This window comes from Physella acuta, unplaced genomic scaffold (genome assembly GCF_028476545.2).
Source record: "Physella acuta isolate Inbredline_101_S28 unplaced genomic scaffold, ASM2847654v3 ptg000457l, whole genome shotgun sequence".
Taxonomy (NCBI): Eukaryota; Metazoa; Mollusca; class Gastropoda; family Physidae; genus Physella; species Physella acuta.
Genome location: NW_026731976.1, coordinates 136,197 through 158,367, shown reverse-complemented (window position 1 = coordinate 158,367; position 22,171 = coordinate 136,197). Strand labels below are relative to the sequence as shown.

General features: G+C 40.9%; 1 protein-coding gene across 1 annotated transcript in view; it reads left to right on the top strand.

The window, feature by feature from the left end:
• LOC131943485 (uncharacterized) overlaps positions 1–22,171 on the top strand; it is a 58,703-nt gene that overhangs the window by 5,255 nt on the left and 31,277 nt on the right. Inside the window, exons 5-9 of the mRNA XM_059303644.1 lie at positions 4,117–4,152; positions 10,736–10,879; positions 17,055–17,216; positions 18,019–18,225; positions 19,241–19,420. Of these exons, the coding sequence (XP_059159627.1) occupies positions 4,117–4,152; positions 10,736–10,879; positions 17,055–17,216; positions 18,019–18,225; positions 19,241–19,420 (729 nt within the window). The remainder of the gene's footprint in view (positions 1–4,116; positions 4,153–10,735; positions 10,880–17,054; positions 17,217–18,018; positions 18,226–19,240; positions 19,421–22,171) is intronic.

Below are 22,171 nucleotides of genomic sequence, written 5' to 3'. Positions count from 1 at the left end.
AGCCATAACAAGTAGGGCCATAACAAGTAGGGCCATAACAAGTAGAGCCATTTAAGTGGGCCATAACAAGTAGGGCCATAACAAGTAAAGCCATAACAAGTAGAGCCATTTAAGTGGGCCATAACAAGTAGAGCCATAACAAGTAGAGCCATTTAAGTGGGCCATAACAAGTAGGGCTATAGCAAGTAGGGCCATAACAAGTAGGGCCATAACAAGTAGAGCCATAACAATTAGAGCCATAACAAGTAGAGCCATAACAAGTAGAGCCATAACAAGTAGAGCCATTTAAGTGGGCCATAACAAGTAGGGCCATAGCAAGTAGGGCCATCACAAGTAGGGCCATAACAAGTAGAGCCATAACAAGTAGAGCCATAGCAAGTAGGGCCATAACAAGTAGGGCCATAACAAGTAGGGCCATTTAAGTGGGCCATAACAAGTAGGGCCATAACAAGTAGGGCCATAACAAGTAAGGCCATAACAAGTAGAGCCATTTAAGTGGGCCATAACAAGTAGGGCCATAACAAGTAAAGCCATAACAAGTAGAGCCATAGCAAGTAGGGCCATAACAAGTAGGGCCATAACAAGTAGGGCCATTTAAGTGGGCCATAACAAGTAGGGCCATAACAAGTAGGGCCATAACAAGTAAGGCCATAACAAGTAGAGCCATTTAAGTGGGCCATAGCAAGTAGGGCCATAACAAGTAGAGCCATAACAAGTAGAGCCATAACAAGTAGGGCCATAACAAGTAGAGCCATTTAAGTGGGCCATAACAAGTAGAGACTTAACAAGTAAGGCCATAACAAGTAGGGCCATAACAAGTAGGGCCATAACAAGTAGGGCCATAACAAGTAGGGCCATAACAAGTAAGGCCATAACAAGTAGGGCCATAACAAGTAGAGCCATTTAAGTGGGCCATAACAAGTAGAGACTTAACAAGAAAGGCCATAACAAGTAGGGCCATAACAAGTAGGGCCATAACAAGTAGGGCCATTTAAGTGGGCCATAACAAGTAGAGCCATAACAAGTAGGGCCATTTAAGTGGGCCATAACAAGTAGAGCCATTTAAGTGGGCCATAACAAGTAGAGCCATAACAAGTAGGGCAATAACAAGTAGAGCCATTTAAGTGGGCCATAATAAGTAGAGCCATAACAAGTAAGGCCATAACAAGTAGAGCCATAACAAGTAGGGCCATAACAAGTAGGGCCATAACAAGTAGGGCCATAACAAGTAGGGCCATAACAGTAGAGCCATTTAAGTGGGCCATAACAAGTAGAGCCATAACAAGTAGAGCCATAACAAGTAGGGCCATAACAAGTAGAGCCATTTAAGTGGGCCATAACAAGTAGAGCCATAACAAGTAGGGCCATTTAAGTGGGCCATAACAAGTAGAGCCATTTAAGTGGGCCATAACAAGTAGAGCCATAACAAGTAGGGCAATAACAAGTAGAGCCATTTAAGTGGGCCATAATAAGTAGAGCCATAACAAGTAAGGCCATAACAAGTAGAGCCATAACAAGTAGGGCCATAACAAGTAGGGCCATAACAAGTAGGGCCATAACAAGTAGGGCCATAACAGTAGAGCCATTTAAGTGGGCCATAACAAGTAGAGCCATAACAAGTAGAGACATAACAAGTAGAGCCATAACAAGTAGAGCCATAACAAGTAGTGCCATAACAAGTAGAGCCATAACAAGTAGAGCCATTTAAGTGGGCCATAACAAGTAGAGTCATGTAAGTGGGCCATAAAAAGTAGAGCCATTTAAGTGGGTCATAACAAGTAGAGCCATTAAAGTGGGCCATAACAAGTAGAGCCATAACAAGTAGAGACATAACAAGTAGAGCCATAACAAGTAGAGCCATAACAAGTAGAGCCATAACAAGTAGAGTCATTTAAGTGGGCCATAACAAGTAAGGCCATAACAAGTAGGGCCATAACAGATAGGGCCATAACAAGTAGAGCCATTTAAGTGGGCCATAACAAGTAGAGCCATAACAAGTAGGGCCATAACAAGTAGAGCCATTTAAGTGGGCCATAACAAGTAGAGCCATAACAAGTAGAGCCATAACAAGTAGAGCCATAACAAGTAGAGCGATAACAAGTAGAGCCATAACACGTAGAGATATTTAAGTGGGCCATAACAAGTAGAGCCATTTAAGTGGGTCATATAAAGTAGAGCCATAACAAGTAACTTCCTTTGTTTGTGACATCTGTTTATGCCCACTTCGTCTGTGACATTTGTTTATGCCCACTTCCTCTGTTTGTGACATTTGTTTATGCCCACTTCCTCTGTTTGTGACATTTGTTTATGCCCACTTCCTCTGTTTGTGACATTTGTTTATGCCCACTTCCTCTGTTTGTGACATTTGTTTATGCCCACTTCCTGTTTGTGACATTTGTTTATGCCCACTTCCTCTGTTTGTTACATTTTTATGCCCACTTCGTCTGTGACATTTGTTTATGCCCACTTCCTCTGTGACATTTGTTTATGCCCACTTCCTCTGTTTGTGACATTTGTTTATGCCCACTTCCTCTGTTTGTGACATTTGTTTATGCCCACTTCCTCTGTTTGTGACATTTGTTTATGCCTACTTCCTCTGTGACATTTGTTTATGCCCACTTCGTCTGTGACATTTGTTTATGCCCACTTCCTCTGTGACATTTGTTTATGCCCACTTCCTCTGTTTGTGACATTTGTTTATGCCCACTTCCTCTGTTTGTGACATTTGTTTATGCCCACTTCCTCTGTTTGTGACATTTGTTTATGCCCACTTCCTCTGTTTGTGACGTTTGTTTATGCCTACTTCCTCTGTGACATTTGTTTATGCCCATTTCCTCTGTTTGTGACATTTGTTTATGCCCACTTTCTCTGTGACATTTGTTTATGCCCACTTCCTCTGTTTGTGACATTTGTTTATGCCCACTTCCTCTTTTTGTGACATTTGTTTATGCCCACTTCCTCTGTGACATTGGTTTATGCCCACTTCCTCTGTTTGTGACATTTGTTTATGCCCACTTCCTCTGTTTGTGACATTTGTTTATGCCCACTTCCTCTGTTTGTGACATTTGTTTATGCCCACTTCCTCTGTTTGTGACGTTTGTTTATGCCTACTTCCTCTGTGACATTTGTTTATGCCCATTTCCTCTGTTTGTGACATTTGTTTATGCCCACTTTCTCTGTGACATTGGTTTATGCCCACTTCCTCTGTTTGTGACATTTGTTTATGCCCACTTCCTCTGTTTGTGACATTTGTTTATGCCCACTTCCTCTGTGACATTTGTTTATGCCCACTTCCTCTGTTTGTGACGTTTGTTTATGCCTACTTCCTCTGTGACATTTGTTTATGCCCATTTCCTCTGTTTGTGACATTTGTTTATGCCCACTTTCTCTGTGACATTTGTTTATGCCCACTTCCTCTGTTTGTGACATTTGTTTATGCCCACTTCCTCTGTGACATTGGTTTATGCCCACTTCCTCTGTTTGTGACATTTGTTTATGCCCACTTCCTCTGTTTGTGACATTTGTTTATGCCCACTTCCTCTGTGACATTTGTTTATGCCCACTTCCTCTGTGACATTTGTTTATGCCCACTTCCTCTGTTTGTGACATTTGTTTATGCCCACTTCCTCTGTTTGTGACATTTGTTTATGCCCACTTCCTCTGTTTGTGACATTTGTTTATGCCCACTTCCTCTGTGAGATTTGTTTATGCCCACTTCCTCTGTGACATTTGTTTATGCCCACTTCCTCTGTTTGTGACATTTGTTTATGCCCACTTCCTCTGTTTGTGACATTTGTTTATGCCCACTTCCTCTGTGACATTTGTTTATGCCCACTTCCTCTGTGACATTTGTTTATGCCCACTTCCTCTGTGACATTTGTTTATGCCCACTACCTCTGTTTGTGACATTTGTTTATGCCCACTTCCTCTGTTTGTGACATTTGTTTATGCCCACTTCGTCTGTGACATTTGTTTATGCCCACTTCCTCTGTGACATTTGTTTATGCCCACTTCCTCTGTTTGTGACATTTGTTTATGCCCACTTCCTCTGTGACATTTATTTATGCCCACTTCTTCTGTTTGTGACATTTGTGACATTTCCAAAAATGATTTCAGTTTTGCCAATCGATAGGATAAAAAGAGTGACACGCAGTAAGTATTTTTATCTTTCTGTTTGCTGACCAGTCTTCTTCCCTAATCTGTCCTTCTATTTTTGGAATGGTGTGTATGGTGTGTATGGTGTGTATGGTGTGAATGGTGTGTATGTGATGAACACAGACACACGTCTAGGGGTGATTCATTATGTCACGCAACGTGTCAGACAAACTACCACAAACGGGATGCAAAACACGACTGAAGGAGTTGAATACGTTATACATTTTCAACACAACACAGATTATTCTAAATATAAATACATACGCTGCTACACAAACTAGCATACAGTGGCCTTAACAGAACTAAGCTACACAAACTAGCATACAGTGGCCTTAACAGAACTAAGCTACACAAACTAGCATACAGTGGCCTTAACAGAACTAACCTACACAAGCTAGGATACATCATGTCAGCTGTCTGTAGTGTCATGACATCATGTCAGCTGTCTGTAGTGTCATGACATCATGTCAGCTGTCTGTAGTGTCATGACATCATGTCAGCTGTCTGTAGTGTCATGACATCATGTCAGCTGTCTGTAGTGTCATGACATCATGTCAGCTGTCTGTAGTGTCATGACATCATGTCAGCTGTCTGTAGTGTCATGACATCATGTCAGCTGTCTGTAGTGTCATGACATCATGTCAGCTGTCTGTAGTGTCATGACATCATGTCAGCTGTCTGTAGTGTCATGACATCATGTCAGCTGTCTGTAGTGTCATGACATCATGTCAGCTGTCTGTAGTGTCATGACATCATGTCAGCTGTCTGTAGTGTCATGACATCATGCCAGCTGTCTGTAGTGTCATGACATCATGCCAGCTGTCTGTAGTGTCATGACATCATGCCAGCTGTCTGTAGTGTCATGACATCATGCCAGCTGTCTGTAGTGTCATGACATCATGTCAGCTGTCTGTAGTGTCATGACATCATGTCAGCTGTCTGTAGTGTCATGACATCATGTCAGCTGTCTGTAGTGTCATGACATCATGTCAGCTGTCTGTAGTGTCATGACATCATGTCAGCTGTCTGTAGTGTCATGACATCATGTCAGCTGTCTGTAGTGTCATGACATCATGTCAGCTGTCTGTAGTGTCATGACATCATGTCAGCTGTCTGTAGTGTCATGACATCATGTCAGCTGTCTGTAGTGTCATGACATCATGTCAGCTGTCTGTAGTGTCATGACATCATGTCAGCTGTCTGTAGTGTCATGACATCATGTCAGCTGTCTGTAGTGTCATGACATCATGTCAGTTGTCTGTCATGACATCATGTCAGCTGTCTGTAGTGTCATGACATCATGTCAGCTGTCTGTAGTGTCATGACATTGTTATGTCCGACCTCCGACAGCCGCGGAGGAAGCGGACGCCCCAGGTTCGTTTGGTATGGTACCGATAGAAGACGTTGTAACGGAATCTCAACAACTTGCCGTGAGCTCGTTAATTCAGTCTAGGGGTAAATCACGACAAATCAAAGAGACTCACACGCCTTAAACTATGAATACCTTTTTAATTCATGTACAAGATAATGACACTAGGTAAGATCAAAATGTACAGATTCTCAGTGTAATATAAATAAACTCAACTCCAACTTACAGTTTGAGAAAAATCACAATACATCACAGCTGTGATAAATCATTAATACACACAACTGAACTGGCCTCATAATAACCACAACAAAAGACCAAGGAGAGACAATTTGCCTCTACAACAATAGAAATCCTTATACAGGTTAAACTATCACCGATAGTCAAAAAGGTGTAATAATACACCAGAACACAAATTCAGTAAACTACAACTAGTCACATAATTCCTTATACAAAAGGTGAAATCATGTCACAAAATAACAATACTGCAAAATGGCGTACCTAACCACAGGCACACCTCTCCTGGTCCCTAGGTCAATCTGGCGGCCTCTGGACTTGAAACTCTCGGGATTAAATACAACTCAGAGTAAGGGGAAATAACTCAAAAGTCTTACGACTATTGGTTGAGGGTCAGTCAAGGATTCTCATGGTCGCAAGTCCATTGGTTGAGGGTCTGCCAGGGATTAAACTTACAATCACATGATGTGACAGCGTTCAGTTGACCGGGTTGTACCAGTGAACTGACAATTCTCCCAAGGACAAATACATAACTCAGGAGATTAAATATACATAAAGCCAAACAGACCTAAGTAGGTCACATCCCCTCCCTTTTAGAGAGGCATTTTTGTTACACAAAAATGGCAATCACTATATGGAACAAATCTGACATAAAAAATGTCCAATTATAGTAACTAACAAAATTTCTATGTCAAGAAAAAACATCCTTAAAAATTAAAGGGAAACAATTCACCTTTTTACAATTTACCAAAGGGAAACAATCCTTCCCAAAATAATAATACATCAAAGTTCCTTATGCAAAGGAAACCAAACATATCCATCTGGATATAATATGTGGGAAACTTACAACTTAATTCCTTTATTTAAATGTCCCACTACAACATCACTGAATAATGTGATACATTTTTATAACAACTCAATGCACATTATACAAAACCACCTTTAAATAAGGTTCATTTGAAAATAACAGGCATTTTCAACAAGTAATCAGTTTTGAAAAAAACCCTACAATTCTGATCTGATTGAAAGCTTGGAACTCCAGCCACCAGGCTACAGTTTAATCAACCATAACATTTGCAAAATGGTTATAACTAACCAAAAAAGTTTCACAAGATCAATGTGAACATCAAAAGTTGTTTTACATTCTTGACAAACAGTCAGCTACAATGTTGTCAGTTCCTTTAATATGGGAAATAACCAGATTAAAGTTTTGGAAAAATAGACACCATCTTAAAATTCTGTTGTTATTCTGTCCCAACTTAGTAGTGAACTTAAGAGGATCATGGTCAGAAAATACCATGACTGGATTGATGGAAGAGGTGACATAGACTTCAAAATGCTGTAAGGACAGGACTAAAGCTAATGCTTCTTTTTCAATAGTGGAATAATTCTTTTGATTCTCATTTAACTTTCTAGAGAAAAAGGCTATTGGATGATCAATCCCTCGGTTGTCTTCCTGGAATAAGACTGAGCCAATGGCTAAATTGCTAGCATCAATGGCAAGTTTAAAAGGCTTGCTGAAATCTGGTGCAGCCATAACAGGAGCATTAGATAAAAATGACTTAATGGTCAAAAAAGCTTCATGACATGTAGTTGACCATTCAAACTCAACACCCTTTTTCAATAAGGCCGTAAGTGGTTCAGCTACAGCTGAAAAGTTTTTACAACCGCCTATAGTAACCTGCCATCCCAAGGAAGGGAGGGTAAAGTTTTAACTACCTGTGAGAATGTCTGATTCTCATTAGAAGATAAATGTACATGTTGGTCTTCTAAATGGGCCAAAAATTTAGTATTTAACAATTTTGGGGCCTTTAACTTGTTAAGAGTAGCATCATCAAATTTACTAGAAAAATACTTATATGTAACATAACCTTAGCTGTGGAGAAAGAGATAGTGAATTTACATGATAAACCAGTTGTTTCTTTCTCCGGTCTGGGAAGTAGGTGACGCAGTCCTTGGTTATCTTGTTAAGTGCTTCGTCTAGCACCGGAATAGGTTTCATCGGCCTTGGGAATATTTTGATTGGGATTCCCAACCAACTGACAGTTCTTACAATGTCTGCAATAACGGGTGTCATCGTTGTGCATTCTCGGCCAAAAGAACAGTTCATTTTCACCGTCGGGGTCTGTAGAGAACGGGTTCTGAACTTCCTGGGGGTGGACTTTGCTTCCCGCTAGGTCATTCCCTAGAAGCAGGTGTACTCCTGGGACAGGTATGGAATCTATCACCCCAAGGATGACATCTCCTTGGATGAGCTGATGTCTCAAGTTGAACTTATGTAGTGGAACTACTGTTGGTTCAGCTCCCACTCCTTGAATGATAGTGACATCACCGGTGTTGGTTTCTGGAGCGATGTTCAATGAGTCTCTCAGCAAAAGTGACTGAGAAGCCCCAGTGTCTCTTAGGACGACGATGTTCCGCGATGATGCTGGGTCTCCAGGGTTGCTGATGACAGCATCTGTCATGAATGATGTGAAGCCAACAGTTCTCGATTCTTCACCATTGGTTGCTGCTGATGTAACCGGTTGGTGAAGAGGATAGTCATAAGATGACTGGACGAAAGTGGTGGTCACTTCATTACCTCCCTGTGGACACGCTGGTGTAGGGTCATCACGACGGGCGAGGTTCACCTTTGGCCTTGCTTGATGGGGGAGAGCGTTACGAGATGTTCGTATATACTCTCTGTTATCTCGCTGTCGCAGGAAACAGTTCTTGATGATGTGCCCAGGCTTGGAACAATAGTGGCAGATCAGTCGCCTGGCTGTGACTCTGGGTATCTGTGTTGACTGACGAGATCTCAGCAACTGGCCAGCAGGGGGATTGTTGCTGATGAGAGGTAGTACCGGATTGTATTTGGTACCAGAACCCTGTGACTTCTTATGTACCAGCTCGTATGTATCAGCTGATTCTGCTGCCCTTTTGATGTCTGTTATTCGGTTATCCAAGATGTGTAGTCTGATCTCTTCAGGTACTGCGTTGAGGAAATCTTCTCTTAGTATCAGACTTCTGAGTTTGTCGAAGTCGTCGACATTCTCAGAATGGAGCCATCTTGAAAAGACTTTTTCTTTTTCAAAAAGGAACTCAACATAGGTTTGGTTCTGTTGTTTCCTACTTTTTCTGAACTTAATTCTGTAGGCTTCTGGAGTTATTTCGTAAGCCTTCAGAATGGCAGCCTTGACCTTTTTGTAATCTGACTGGACTTCGCGAGAGAGTGCCTGGTATGTGGTGGCAGCCTTACCAATTAAAACAGTGCTTAATAACGTTGTGACTACGTTACTAGGCCATTGACAACTTTCAGCCATGTTCTCAAATGTATTAAAAAATACGACAAGATCTGACTCATCAAACTTAGGGACTAATTTGCAAAACTGGGCCAATGTTTGGGCCACAGACAACTGAGAAGGACCTCCTGACCTTGAACTACTGTCAATAATACCAAACTCATATTCTAACCGCTTCATCTGAACTTCTCTTTCTAACTTTAGTCTGGCCTCAAACTCCCTATCAACAATTTCCACTTCCCGTGCCAAAACTTCAGAAAGGAGACTCTCATCTAACATGCCTTCATTAATGAAGTAAACAATAACTTTGTCCTTCAACACCCTAGAGGTCTGAGTAACAATATAGTCCAGGTTTAACTTTTTGACAACTGTTATCAAATCTTTTCTACTTAAGTTCTCAACTGCTTCCACAGTAGGACTTAACAACAAAGCCTCCATAGCTACAAAGTAACAATGTTTACCTTCAACTGATAACAAAAACAACTACTCAAGAACTAGTTCAACTTCTTCGAACTACTGACCAAACTCTAAATCACAAACTCAAACTAATGCCAAACTTGCACATAAATCAAAATACCGGTCGAGCCCTCACTTGTTATGTCCGACCTCCGACAGCCGCGGAGGAAGCGGACGCCCCAGGTTCGTTTGGTATGGTACCGATAGAAGACGTTGTAACGGAATCTCAACAACTTGCCGTGAGCTCGTTAATTCAGTCTAGGGGTAAATCACGACAAATCAAAGAGACTCACACGCCTTAAACTATGAATACCTTTTTAATTCATGTACAAGATAATGACACTAGGTAAGATCAAAATGTACAGATTCTCAGTGTAATATAAATAAACTCAACTCCAACTTACAGTTTGAGAAAAATCACAATACATCACAGCTGTGATAAATCATTAATACACACAACTGAACTGGCCTCATAATAACCACAACAAAAGACCAAGGAGAGACAATTTGCCTCTACAACAATAGAAATCCTTATACAGGTTAAACTATCACCGATAGTCAAAAAGGTGTAATAATACACCAGAACACAAATTCAGTAAACTACAACTAGTCACATAATTCCTTATACAAAAGGTGAAATCATGTCACAAAATAACAATACTGCAAAATGGCGTACCTAACCACAGGCACACCTCTCCTGGTCCCTAGGTCAATCTGGCGGCCTCTGGACTTGAAACTCTCGGGATTAAATACAACTCAGAGTAAGGGGAAATAACTCAAAAGTCTTACGACTATTGGTTGAGGGTCAGTCAAGGATTCTCATGGTCGCAAGTCCATTGGTTGAGGGTCTGCCAGGGATTAAACTTACAATCACATGATGTGACAGCGTTCAGTTGACCGGGTTGTACCAGTGAACTGACAATTCTCCCAAGGACAAATACATAACTCAGGAGATTAAATATACATAAAGCCAAACAGACCTAAGTAGGTCACAACATCATGTCAGCTGTCTGTAGTGTCATGACATCATGCCAGCTGTCTGTAGTGTCATGACATCATGTCAGCTGTCTGTAGTGTCATGACATCATGTCAGTTGTCTGTCATGACATCATGTCAGCTGTCTGTAGTGTCATGACATCATGTCAGCTGTCTGTAATGTCATGACATCATGTCAGTTGTCTGTCATGACATCATGTCAGCTGTCTGTAGTGTCATGACATCATTTCACGTGTCTGTCCAGCATCAGCCGGAGTTTGGATGGAGACCCCCGACGGTCAAGTCTTCTGCCATTGTGAGATCACCAAAGTCTGCCCAACCAAGAACACATGTCGGGTCAAAGTCAAAAAATGTCTGCCCGATTTTTATGGTCCATTCTGCCAATACAGTAAGTACAACATGTGATTTATTATTTGTTGCCTTTACAGGACACTTGTGTAGGACATTTGTCAAAGACTTTACAGGACACTTTTGTAGGACATTTGTCAAAGACTTTACAGGACACTTTTGTAGGACCTTTGTCAAAGACTTTACAGGACGCTTTTTGTAGGACATTTGTAGGACAAATATTATAAGAATGAAAGAAACACAACAAGCTTTTAAATGCACTGAAAATTAAAAAAAAATAATTTGCTATCTGTCATAAAAGTTGTTTTCGCTAAAATATGTAAAAGAAATAATGAGTGACCAGACCTTAGGCAAATTAGTTTAATTTTTTTCAGTGCATTGAAAAGCTTTTTACTGTGAAGGTTTTTTTAATTATTTTTATTTGTTTTATTTTATACTTTTTAGTGATTTCTAATTTATGAAGTCGACACGACCAAAAATATTTGTTTTAAAACACCATTAGCAGATCGCGATGTCTAAAAGACGATTATCTGTCGCGTAAAAGCAGCCGTCCGTGACTATATTTAACAGACGACAGCAAGTTCTTTTTTTTTTATATTTTACCTCCCCTTAGTTTCAAATCTTTAAAAAAAAAACTTTATTATCTCCCCCTAATAGCCTTCACTAGATCGACCGCCTGTACGATTGTAAACATTCTCGTGAACGACAGCTCACCTTACTGTTATGGTGATCGCGTCTAGCTTGTTATCTCCCCTTCCGTTATTGAATATAGTAATCCATCGAGTGATTTTATTTTCTTGGCTCCTATTATTTTCAAAACCGTTTAATTAATTTTTTATGACTTATTAAGCATCTAATCAAATTTAAAAATAGCAAGAAGCTTTAAAATGCATCGAAAATAAGAAAATAAAACTAATCTGCTTTCATAAAAAACTTTGGTTGCTAAAATATGCAACAGTTTCATGAGTAACCAAAGCTTTTATGAAAGAAAGCAAACTAGTTTTATTTTCTAACTAGCGGTCCCGGCCAGGCCTTGCCCTGGCCTCTGTGAAAATGACCATGACTTGTGTTTTGTAAGCATCATAGAAACGGCATTGCCGTGGTTTAGATTATGTATAGCTTTTCGAATTAACCATAACTACAAAAAGCAAAAACCAAAACATAAACATAAAAACAAACGCAAAAATAACAAGCACAAACCCAAACATCAACGTAAAAATGTAAACACAAACTTAAATGCATACATAAATGCATGGTGAAAATACAAACGCTCAAACAAACGCAAACCTAGACGAAAACAAGGAAGCAGAAAATAAACACAAACCTAAATGCATACATAAACGCATGGTGTTCACAGTATAGCCCGGGTCGTCAAATTGCACCTTGCATGGGGCGCTGTCTGAACAGCCTGATTCAAATTACTTACTTAATCCTCATCACTCCCTGTGGAGTTTAGGGCAACAACAAATCTCCACCATTCCACTCTGTCTTGGGCGAGCCACTTCAATTCATGCCAGGTCTTGCTAGTAGCCTGCACTTCTTCTTCCATGTTCCCAGTGGTCTTCCCCTCTTTCGCTTTCCAGGCGGAGTCCACTTCAGCGCCATGTTGGGGAGTCTTTTTTTGCTCATGCGTAGGACATGGCCCAGCCATCTCCATCTCCTCATTCGAAGTTCTGAAAAATGTCGTTTAACCCTGTCCTTCGCAATATTTCCTTATTCGGGACTTTGTCGTCACACTTTATTCTGAGGATGCGTTAGAGGGATCTTCTTTCAAAGCCTCTGAGTCGGCTCTCTCCTTTCTTGTTTAGTTTCCATGACTCTGCTGCATAGAGGAGTAAAGAACGTACATTAGACTTGTAGATCCTTATTTTAGTTCTCTGCTGCAGTGAGGATGATTTCCAGATCTTAGCGAGTCTGTTGAAAGCTTGTGCTGCCATTGCTATTCTGGTGGCCATTTCTTTTTCCATGCTGCCATTTGCTGATATATAGCTGCTGAGGTACTTAAAGTCCTCGACCTCTTCTAGCTCTGCTAAATTCGCAAAGGTCTTGAGAGCACTTTTGGTTTTTATTTTCATTAGCTTGGTTTTTCCGGAGTTTATCTTTAGCCCAATGCTTTTGGTTTGCTCTATTCTTGTGGTTTTTGCTTGGATGTCTTTTTGGGCATGTGAAAGTAAAGCCAAGTCATCAGCAAAGTCACAGTCCTCTAGGTGGTTGGTAAGTTCCCAAACAATTCCTCTTGGCTTATCCTCAGTGGCTTTTCTCATAACCCGGTCTATTACCATCAAAAAGATGACAGGTGAGATGACACAGCCCTGTCTGACTCCTGTTTTTACCTTGAACCATTCACTTTGCTGATTTTCATGTCGCACACAGCATTGGTTGTCAAAGTACAAGTCCTTAAGTATGTTTATGACTTTTCCTGGAAAGCCATATAGCTCTAGTATCTTCCATAATGATGGATGGTGGATGTTATCAAATGCTTTCTCGAAATCTATGTAGTTGATGTAGAGAGACGAATTCCACTCCAGGGACTGTTCCACTATAGTGCGCAAGACAAATATTTGGTCGTTACATGACCTGTTGGCCCTGAAGCCAGCTTGTTCTTCACGAAGGATCCCATCAATTCCTTTCCTCATTCTTTGTAATAGGACTCTGCAGAAGACTTTTCCTGGTACTGGCAGAAGATTAATGCCTCTCCAGTTCTCACAAACATTAAGGTCGCCATTTTTGGGTAATTTGATAATGATTCCCCGTTTCCAAGAATCTGGGACTTTTCATTCCATACTTTATTGAAGATCCCTGATAGAGTTTCTGCACCTACTTTTGGGTCTGCCTTTAGCATCTCCGCAGTGATTCTATCCTCTCCTGGAGCCTTATTGCTTTTTGTTTTTTGGATAGCTTCTATTATTTCTTGTTCTACGATGGGTCCTCTATACATTTCAAAATGCAGGTTTATGTCAGTGAAGCCAGCAGTTTCTTCTGGATCTGGTCAAAGATTTTTCTCCGTTGTGAGAATTATCACATGTTTTGTCCTTGATAGTAGATGATCTGTTTGCTATTCCGCCTGTTAGAGTCCTGATAATCTTATAGACTGTTCTGCTATCTCCCTTATCCGCTGCAGCCTGTGCTTCTGTGGCCATTGTGTCTACATAGTTCCTTTTATCCTTCCTAGCATTCCTTTTTACCTCTTTTTGCAGTCTTCTATATTCTACATCGTTCCGTACTCTGCTTTCCATGGTTCCAGATAGTGTTTTGATTTTGGCTTATCTTCTCTTTTCAATGAGATTCCAAGTATCGTTTGAGATCCATTCATTCCTTTGTTTGTTCCTGTGTCCTAGTATACATTGGCTTGTTTTCGTGTATGCATCCAGGATCTTCTCGCATTGTGTATTGGTGTCCTTTTCTGATAGGTTCTCGAGTAGACTAAATCTATTTTTTAGTTCAATTGCGAAGTTTGCCTTAAGGGTGGAATCTTTTAGTTTAGCTGAGTCAAATAGCCGGTGGTTTACTTTCCTGTCAGCTCTCCTAAAGCTTGAGGTGTAGTTTGCACAAGACTAGATTATTGTCGCTTCCTACATTAGCTCCTCTTATTGCCTTTACATCCCTCATGGATCTTCTCCACTTTTTATTTATAGCAATGTGATCGACTTGATGCTGGTTTGCTTATATGGGGATATCCATGTGGTTTTGTGTATTTCTTTGTGCTGAAATAAGATGCCACCTATAACCAGACCATTTTCTAGGCAAATCTCTCTAAATCTTTGGCCGTTGTTGTTTGGCTCTCCCAGCCCCTCCTTACCCATGCAGAGCTCGTATCCTTGGTTACTGGCTCCTATTTTTGTATTTATGTCTCCCATGACCACAAGAATGTCATGTTGTGGAGTCCTGTCGATTTGATCTTGTAGAGTGTGGTAGAACATGTCTTTGTCTTTATCTTTTGCTTGTTCTGTCGGGGTGTAGCACTGTATTAAGGTAATCTTTACATGTCTTGAGTAGAGTCTGGCTCTAAGAATGCGAGAATTGATTGGTTCCCACCCTATTAGACTTTTCCTTGATATTTTATCCATGATAATACCAACTCCTTCCTGTTGTTGGTTATCAGATCTCCCAGAATAGATTATAGTTTCTCCTGATCCTAGTGTAGTCAGGCCTGAGTCTGTCCATCTCATTTCGCTGTCCATTCGGGCATTTGTCGCATTCGGGCTAGTGTCCATTCGGGCGTTTGTCCCAATCGGGCAAGTGTCCATTCCATTCGGGCATTTGTCCTATTCGGGCAAGTGTCCATTCGGGCATTTGTCCTATTCGGGCAAGTGTACATTCGGGCATTTGTCGCATTCGGGCAAGTGTCCATTCGGGCGTTTGTCGCATTCGGGCAAGTGTCCATTCGGGCATTTGTCGCATTCGGGCAAGTGTCCATTCGGGCATTTGTCGCATTCGGGCAAGTGTACATTCGGGCAATTGTCGCATTCGGGCAAGTGTACATTCGGGCAATTGTCGCATTCGGGCAAGTGTCCATTCGGGAAAACGTCCGGCTCCCGAAGTAAACATATTGACATTTAGGAGCGGCTTGTAAAAATGTTTTTGATTTGAAAAAATTGGGAAACCAGGAACGCACCGGGTTGATGTGCAATTTGACCACTGAATCAAGTAGTACCCGCTGTGGTGGACACCCAATCAACGGACACCAGGTGCAAAAATAGCCGCTGGAAAACTCTGGGTGGCACACCGCACCGCATTACTGCCGAGCGCCGCCCTCATAAATACAATAATTTAAAGGAGAAACATGCCCAAAAAGTTCTTTTAGTTACATTTTCAGAAAAAATGTCTTTAAAATCTGCCTGGAATACTATCAACAACTTGCTAAAGTTTCTTGGCGACACCATAGTGTTAATAGTGTTAGTAACGCCATATTGATTAAAAATTGATTAGATCAGCAAATGAAATGTCATTCAGGTAAAAATTAGTAGAAAAACATTGTTGGACTCATCTTGTGAAAATAGTGTCCATGTTGTTTTTTTTACTTTCTCGTATATACGAAGTAGAGAGAAAGTATTGTAATCGTGCAAAAAAAAAAAATCGAGATTTTTAGAAATCTCGACGTTTTACACCTCACTGATACGGGAAAACATAATTTTGCAATCTTGTCCGTACGTATGTCTGTGTGTCTGTCTGTGTGTCTATGTGTGTGTGTAAACACGATAACTTGAGTACGGTTACAGCTAGGCTGATGAAATTTCATATATAAGTATTATATTAAAATCGTAGATCCATATCAACTTTTGAGTGATTTCCGATAACCGGAAGTGGTACTTTTTCTACTTTGAATTTTTCAAAAGCCTATAACTTGAGTACTATTTCAGATAGATAAATAAAATTTCACATGTAAATAAATGATCTAATTCTCTACCTTCTATCAAATTTTGAGTAATTTCTGTTGACCGGAAGTAGTAATTTACGCTATTTCCAATCTCTTAAAAAACGCATGTAAATTATTAAAGTACTAATAATATTGCGCACTATTATGCACATCTTTATTTGGCGTTCACTTGGTGTGCAATTCTTTTTCCACGAAATTTTATTCTATTTTAAAAAGTTTAAATATTTAAAATGGATTAAAAATCATGTCTGTATCCCGAGTTCCCATCCCCTGTTGTTTTATATAAGAATATTCGAGAAAGTCTAGGGGAAGTCACTCCCGGTTTATTTTTTAAAGGCTCCATTGTTATTATGGATGTTTAGTAGGATGGAACTTCAGGGAGGGCAGACAGTTGGGGCAAGCAGGTCTGTGGGGTGGGGAATTCCCCAGGTAGTTGAGGTTTGCAGAGATGCTTGAACATTTAAGGGTGCCGGATGCTTGCCCGACAATACAGCAACGCCTGCAGTTTTGTTATTACTGATGGGTCTAGCTTTTAAATATTTCTAGAGTATATTTTCTATAGTAGAAAAGGAACTAGATTCCATTTTTTTAAATTATAATTTAAATAAAAGTAATATTTAATTCCAATGTAAAAGTTTTCATTTTCTAAAAGCGGAAAAAAGGTCACTTTTTTCCTTAGGCCCTTATGCCTTATGCTTTACAACGCAACTGGTTTTAGGGATAGCTGTAATTTATTGGCTTTTATCTCTCGGGAAACCTAACATTATTACCCTCATTGCATTCACATCTATCTTTGACCCTAACATTAATTACAGCTCTACTGATTATTCTCTCTTAGGGGATCTTGCAGGCAAGAACGCGGCCTTGACCTCTAGTTTACCTGTAGCCACGGATTATGACGTCACTACTTGCAACACGGATAATAAAATGGTGTCCGCTTCGATTACATTTAGAGAACCCAAATATTTTACTTGGATGAGAGTTACAGAAAAAAAAACTGGTCAGTGATCACACATTTTCTAAAATACTATACTAAGTTAAGATTGAAAGTGAGCCCTACCAAAACTAAGTTAAGATTCAAACTAAGCCCTATTTAAACTTTACTTACATAAAACTCAAATTAAACGCGTGTTGGTAAATTGCCATATGCGAAACGCAAAGCGGTGGTAAACTGCGAGAAGAAAAATGCGAGAAGAACAATGCGAGAAGAAAAATGCGAGAAGAAAAAATGCGAGACATATCTTCCGAATCACTGGTAAATAGCGAGACACAATTTACGAAAAAAAAAATGTTTTTTTCTTTTAGTTATTAAATAAACAGGCAGATAACACTTGTGAGGTATGAGGTCCTTATTTTTTAGGCCCTATCTAGTTTTGGTTTTAAAAAGTGGTGGTCAAATCATCAGTATGTCTAGCGACGGAAAAATCGAAAGTTTTAACAATACAATGAAACGTCTTTGAAATCGGCATCAAATATCGGGTGCCGTAAATTTTCGCAGATATCTTCGCATTTTACCAACGCCCAGCGACAGTATCGGGTGGTGGTAATAGGCGAGGCAAAAATGTCACTTGACCGACGGTTTTCGCGCTCGTCTCGCAAATTACCGCCTCACCCTACTTGAGATCTACCTTCTCCCTGTAACCAAGATCGCATCTACTTTGCAGGGGATGTAAGCTAGTCTTTAAAGCGATCATTAACATCATCCCCAACCATCTAAAATACAAAGCCAACCAAATGCCAACCCTTTCCTCTAATCCTCCAACCCATGCTAAGCCTTGCCGTGAACGTGAAATATTCTGCAGGTCAGAAGGCCAGGGGATTTGAACTTCAATTCGAATCAAAGAAAAAACTTCACGACTGCTGGGACTTGAGTCACGTGTATGTTGTTCAGCCCGCGACAGACCTGAACGTCGTCGATCTAGTCTGCACGCCCGTCCCCCCCTACGTCGACCGTGTCATCCTCATGTGGGAGGGGCCAAAAAATATTTGCTCAATTAACATTAGTGGAGGTAACGGGCAAAGTGTGTCGCCCATTGTGTCGTGGTTTCACAATGTGTCGCCCATTGTGTCGTTTTATAAGTTTTCAAGGTTTGTACCTAAATGTACGACACATGTGTCGCCCATTGTGTCGTTTTATAAGTTTTCAAGGTTTGTACCTAAATGAACGACACATGTACGAATGTAAGCCCGTCTATCAAAGCTAGCTTAAGCAAGGCATAGGGGCCCAAGGAAAATATTGCAGCGTTTTTTCCAGACTTTTCTCAGGGGGGGGGGGGAGGGGAACTTGAAATTTTCGTGGGTGTGGGGCGGGCACTATTTTCCGGGGGGGGGGGGGGGGGGTGAAGGGTGGTGGACAATGGTAAAAGTATATGTTTCCTATATAAATTCCATTTCGTTCGGGGGGGGGGGGGGAGAGGGGGACGTAGACTTTCTTCGGTGGAGTGTTAATATTTTATTATTTTGACTGGATAACACATAAACCTCTACACCTAACACAGCCTATTCTAAACACAAAACAAACAAGCTAGGAAAACTCTGATACAGTGGCTATAAAAAAAAACTAGTATAGAACTAACCTGTACTAACCTTGGAGATCTGGACGAAACTGAGGCAATCGCACACGTTTTCATACACCTTATTAAAAAAAAATTCCTCCTATACCCTTTCATAAACTGGTACAAACCGGACTATTACAACTCACGGCACGAGAACTGAACTAGGACGAACGGGATGGGGTACCCAGTAACAACAACATTCACCCCCATTCACCCCCTTCTCTCGTTCACTACAGTGTACGACTTTGACCATTTTGAAAACTGAACAAGTCGCAAGATAGACACACAGTAAATATGCAGTAAATATGCAGTAACTATACAGTAAATATGCAGTAAACATGCATTAAACATACAGTAAATGTGCAGTAAATATACAGTAAATATGCAGTAAATATGCAGTAAATGTGCAATACATATTTTGTAGATTAGACGTGTCGGTATCTTTAATGTCAGCGACATTTTTGGACAGGTCGCAATACAGCCCTGCTGCAGAAAAGCTTCCAGATTGGGAACCGTGAGACGGCGGCTGCTGTAGACGGTAACGCGGCAACCTGTACACCTCACGCCGACCACAGCGCTCCACTCAACTTCCTCATCACCTACAGCAGTCCATACCTCCTGCACGAGCTGATAGTGTATCCGCCTCAAGGTAACCTTTCATTCAAATAGTACTCAAGTTATAGGCTTTTGAAAAATTCAAAAGTTGATACGGATCTACGATTTTGATATCTAATATATAAAGCTCAATTCTGTATGTAACGTGTAATAAGTTTGTTTGTCGTTGACATACTTCTATGGATTTAAGTGTTAGACTATTACCGTGCTCATAGTCTAAATTTATGAGTTAAAAAATTACTATTGAAAGTGTTGGGAAATAATTTTCATTTGTCAAACTGATAATAATAATTGTCGGCATGTTCATTAAACACAATTTTTAAAAAATAACAAAAATTCTAATTATGTCTGAAAATTATTTATATTTAGTCCTTTAGCACTTACTTCCCTTTGATAAATTAGGAAAACACAATTACTTCCCTTTATAAAAAATTGCATTAGTGGAAAAGAATTTTCTTTTTATTACTTTGCTTTGGTGTTGGGAAAAAAATAATTACATAATTAGCGGGGATTGATCAAGTGCAAATGTTGTAGGTATTTTACGAATAAGCTTGGAGTATTATAATTGTTCATTTGGTTTGGTTTGGCACCTACGTTCGTTTAAGTGAGTGCAAAAGACTATGAATAAGTTTGGGTACTATAGTCGATTATTAAGCTGAAACAGGCGATTCTGCCCCGGGCTAGACTGTGAGCACTTTGCGTTTATGTTCACGTTAGTGTTTTCTTTGTGTTTAGGTTGGGTTTGCGTTAGTGGTTGCGTTTTGATTTGATTCGTTTTTGTTCTTTCTTTTTTCGTTTTCGTTTGTGTTTTTTTTTCTTTGGGTTTGTGTTTGTGGTTGGTTTTGCGTTTGGATTTGGTTTGTTTTCGTTTGCTTTTTCGTTTGTGTTTTTTTCTTTGGGTTTGTGTTTGTGGTTGGTTTTGCGTTTGGATTTTGTTTATTTTCGTTTGCTTTTTCGTTTGTTTTTTTCTTTGTGTTCGTATTGGTGTTTGTGGTTGTGGTTGGGTTTGTTGTTAGGTTTTTGTTTTCGTTTGCTTTTTTGTTTGTTTTTACTTTGTGTTTGTATTGGTGTTTGTGATTGTGGTTGGGTTTGTTGTTAGGTTTTTGTTTCGTTTGTATTTGTGTTAGCGTTATGTTTGCGTTTTGTTGTTTTGGTTGGTTGTGGTTTGGGTGGGCAATGCCGGGTTTATGATGATTACTAAACACACAGATACATGGTCTTTAACAGAAAGGTTTTTCACAGAAGCCAGAGCAGGGCCTGGCCGGGACGGCTAGTTATACTTATATGTAAAATTTCATCAACCTAGCTGTTACTGTACTCAAGTTATCGTGTTTACAGACACACACACACGACACGCAGACATAGACACACACAGACACACACACAGACACACACACACAGACACACACACACACATAGACACAGACACACACACAACACACAGCACACACTCACACAGCACACACTCACACAGCACACACTCACACAGCATACACTCACACAGCACACACTCACACACACACTTACACAGTACGCTCTCACACATCACACACTCACACAGCACACACTCACACAGCACACACTCACACAGCACACACTCTAACAGTACACAGCACACACTCACACACTCACACAGCACACACTCACAGAGCACACACTCACTCAGTACACACTCACACAACACACACACTCACACAGCACACACTCACACAGCACACACTCACACAGCACACACTCATACAGTACACACTCACACAGCACACACTCACACAGCACACACTCACACAGCACACACTCACACAGCACACACTCACACAGCACACACTCACACAGCACACACTCACACAGCACACACTCACACAGCACACACTCACATAGTATACACTCACACAGCACACACTCACACACTGAAACCGCAAACACTCACACAGTACACACAGCAGACACTCACAGCACACACTCACACAGCACACTCTCACACACTCACACAGCACACACTCACACAGTACACACTCAAACACACACACACTCACATAGCACACTCTCACACACTCACACAGCAGACACTCACACAGCACACACTCACACAGTACACACTCAAACACACACACACTCACACAGCACACTCACACAGCACAAACTCACAGAGCACACAGCACACACTCACACAGCACACAGACACACAGCACACACACACTCACACACACTTTCACAAAGTGCCCACTCACACAGGACACAGCACACACCGCACACAGCACACACTCACACAGCATTCACTCACACACACAGCACCCAATCTCACACACACAGCACACACTCACACAGCATACACTCACACAGCACACACCGCACACAGCACACACTCACACAGCATTCACTCACACACACAGCACCCAATCTCACACACACAGCACACACTCACACAGCATACACTCACACAGCACACACTCACACACACACTTACACAGTACGCACTCACACATCACACACTCACACAGCACACACTCACACACACACAGCACACAGCTCACACTCACACAGCACACACTCACACAGCACACACTCACACAGCACACACTCACACACACACAGCACACAGCTCACACTCACACAGCACACACTCACACAGCACACACTCACACAGCAAACACTAACACAGCACACACTCACACAGCACACACTCACACAGCACACACTCACACACTCACACAGCACACACTCACACACTCACACCGCACATACTCATACAGTACACTCTCACACACTCACACAGCACACACTCACA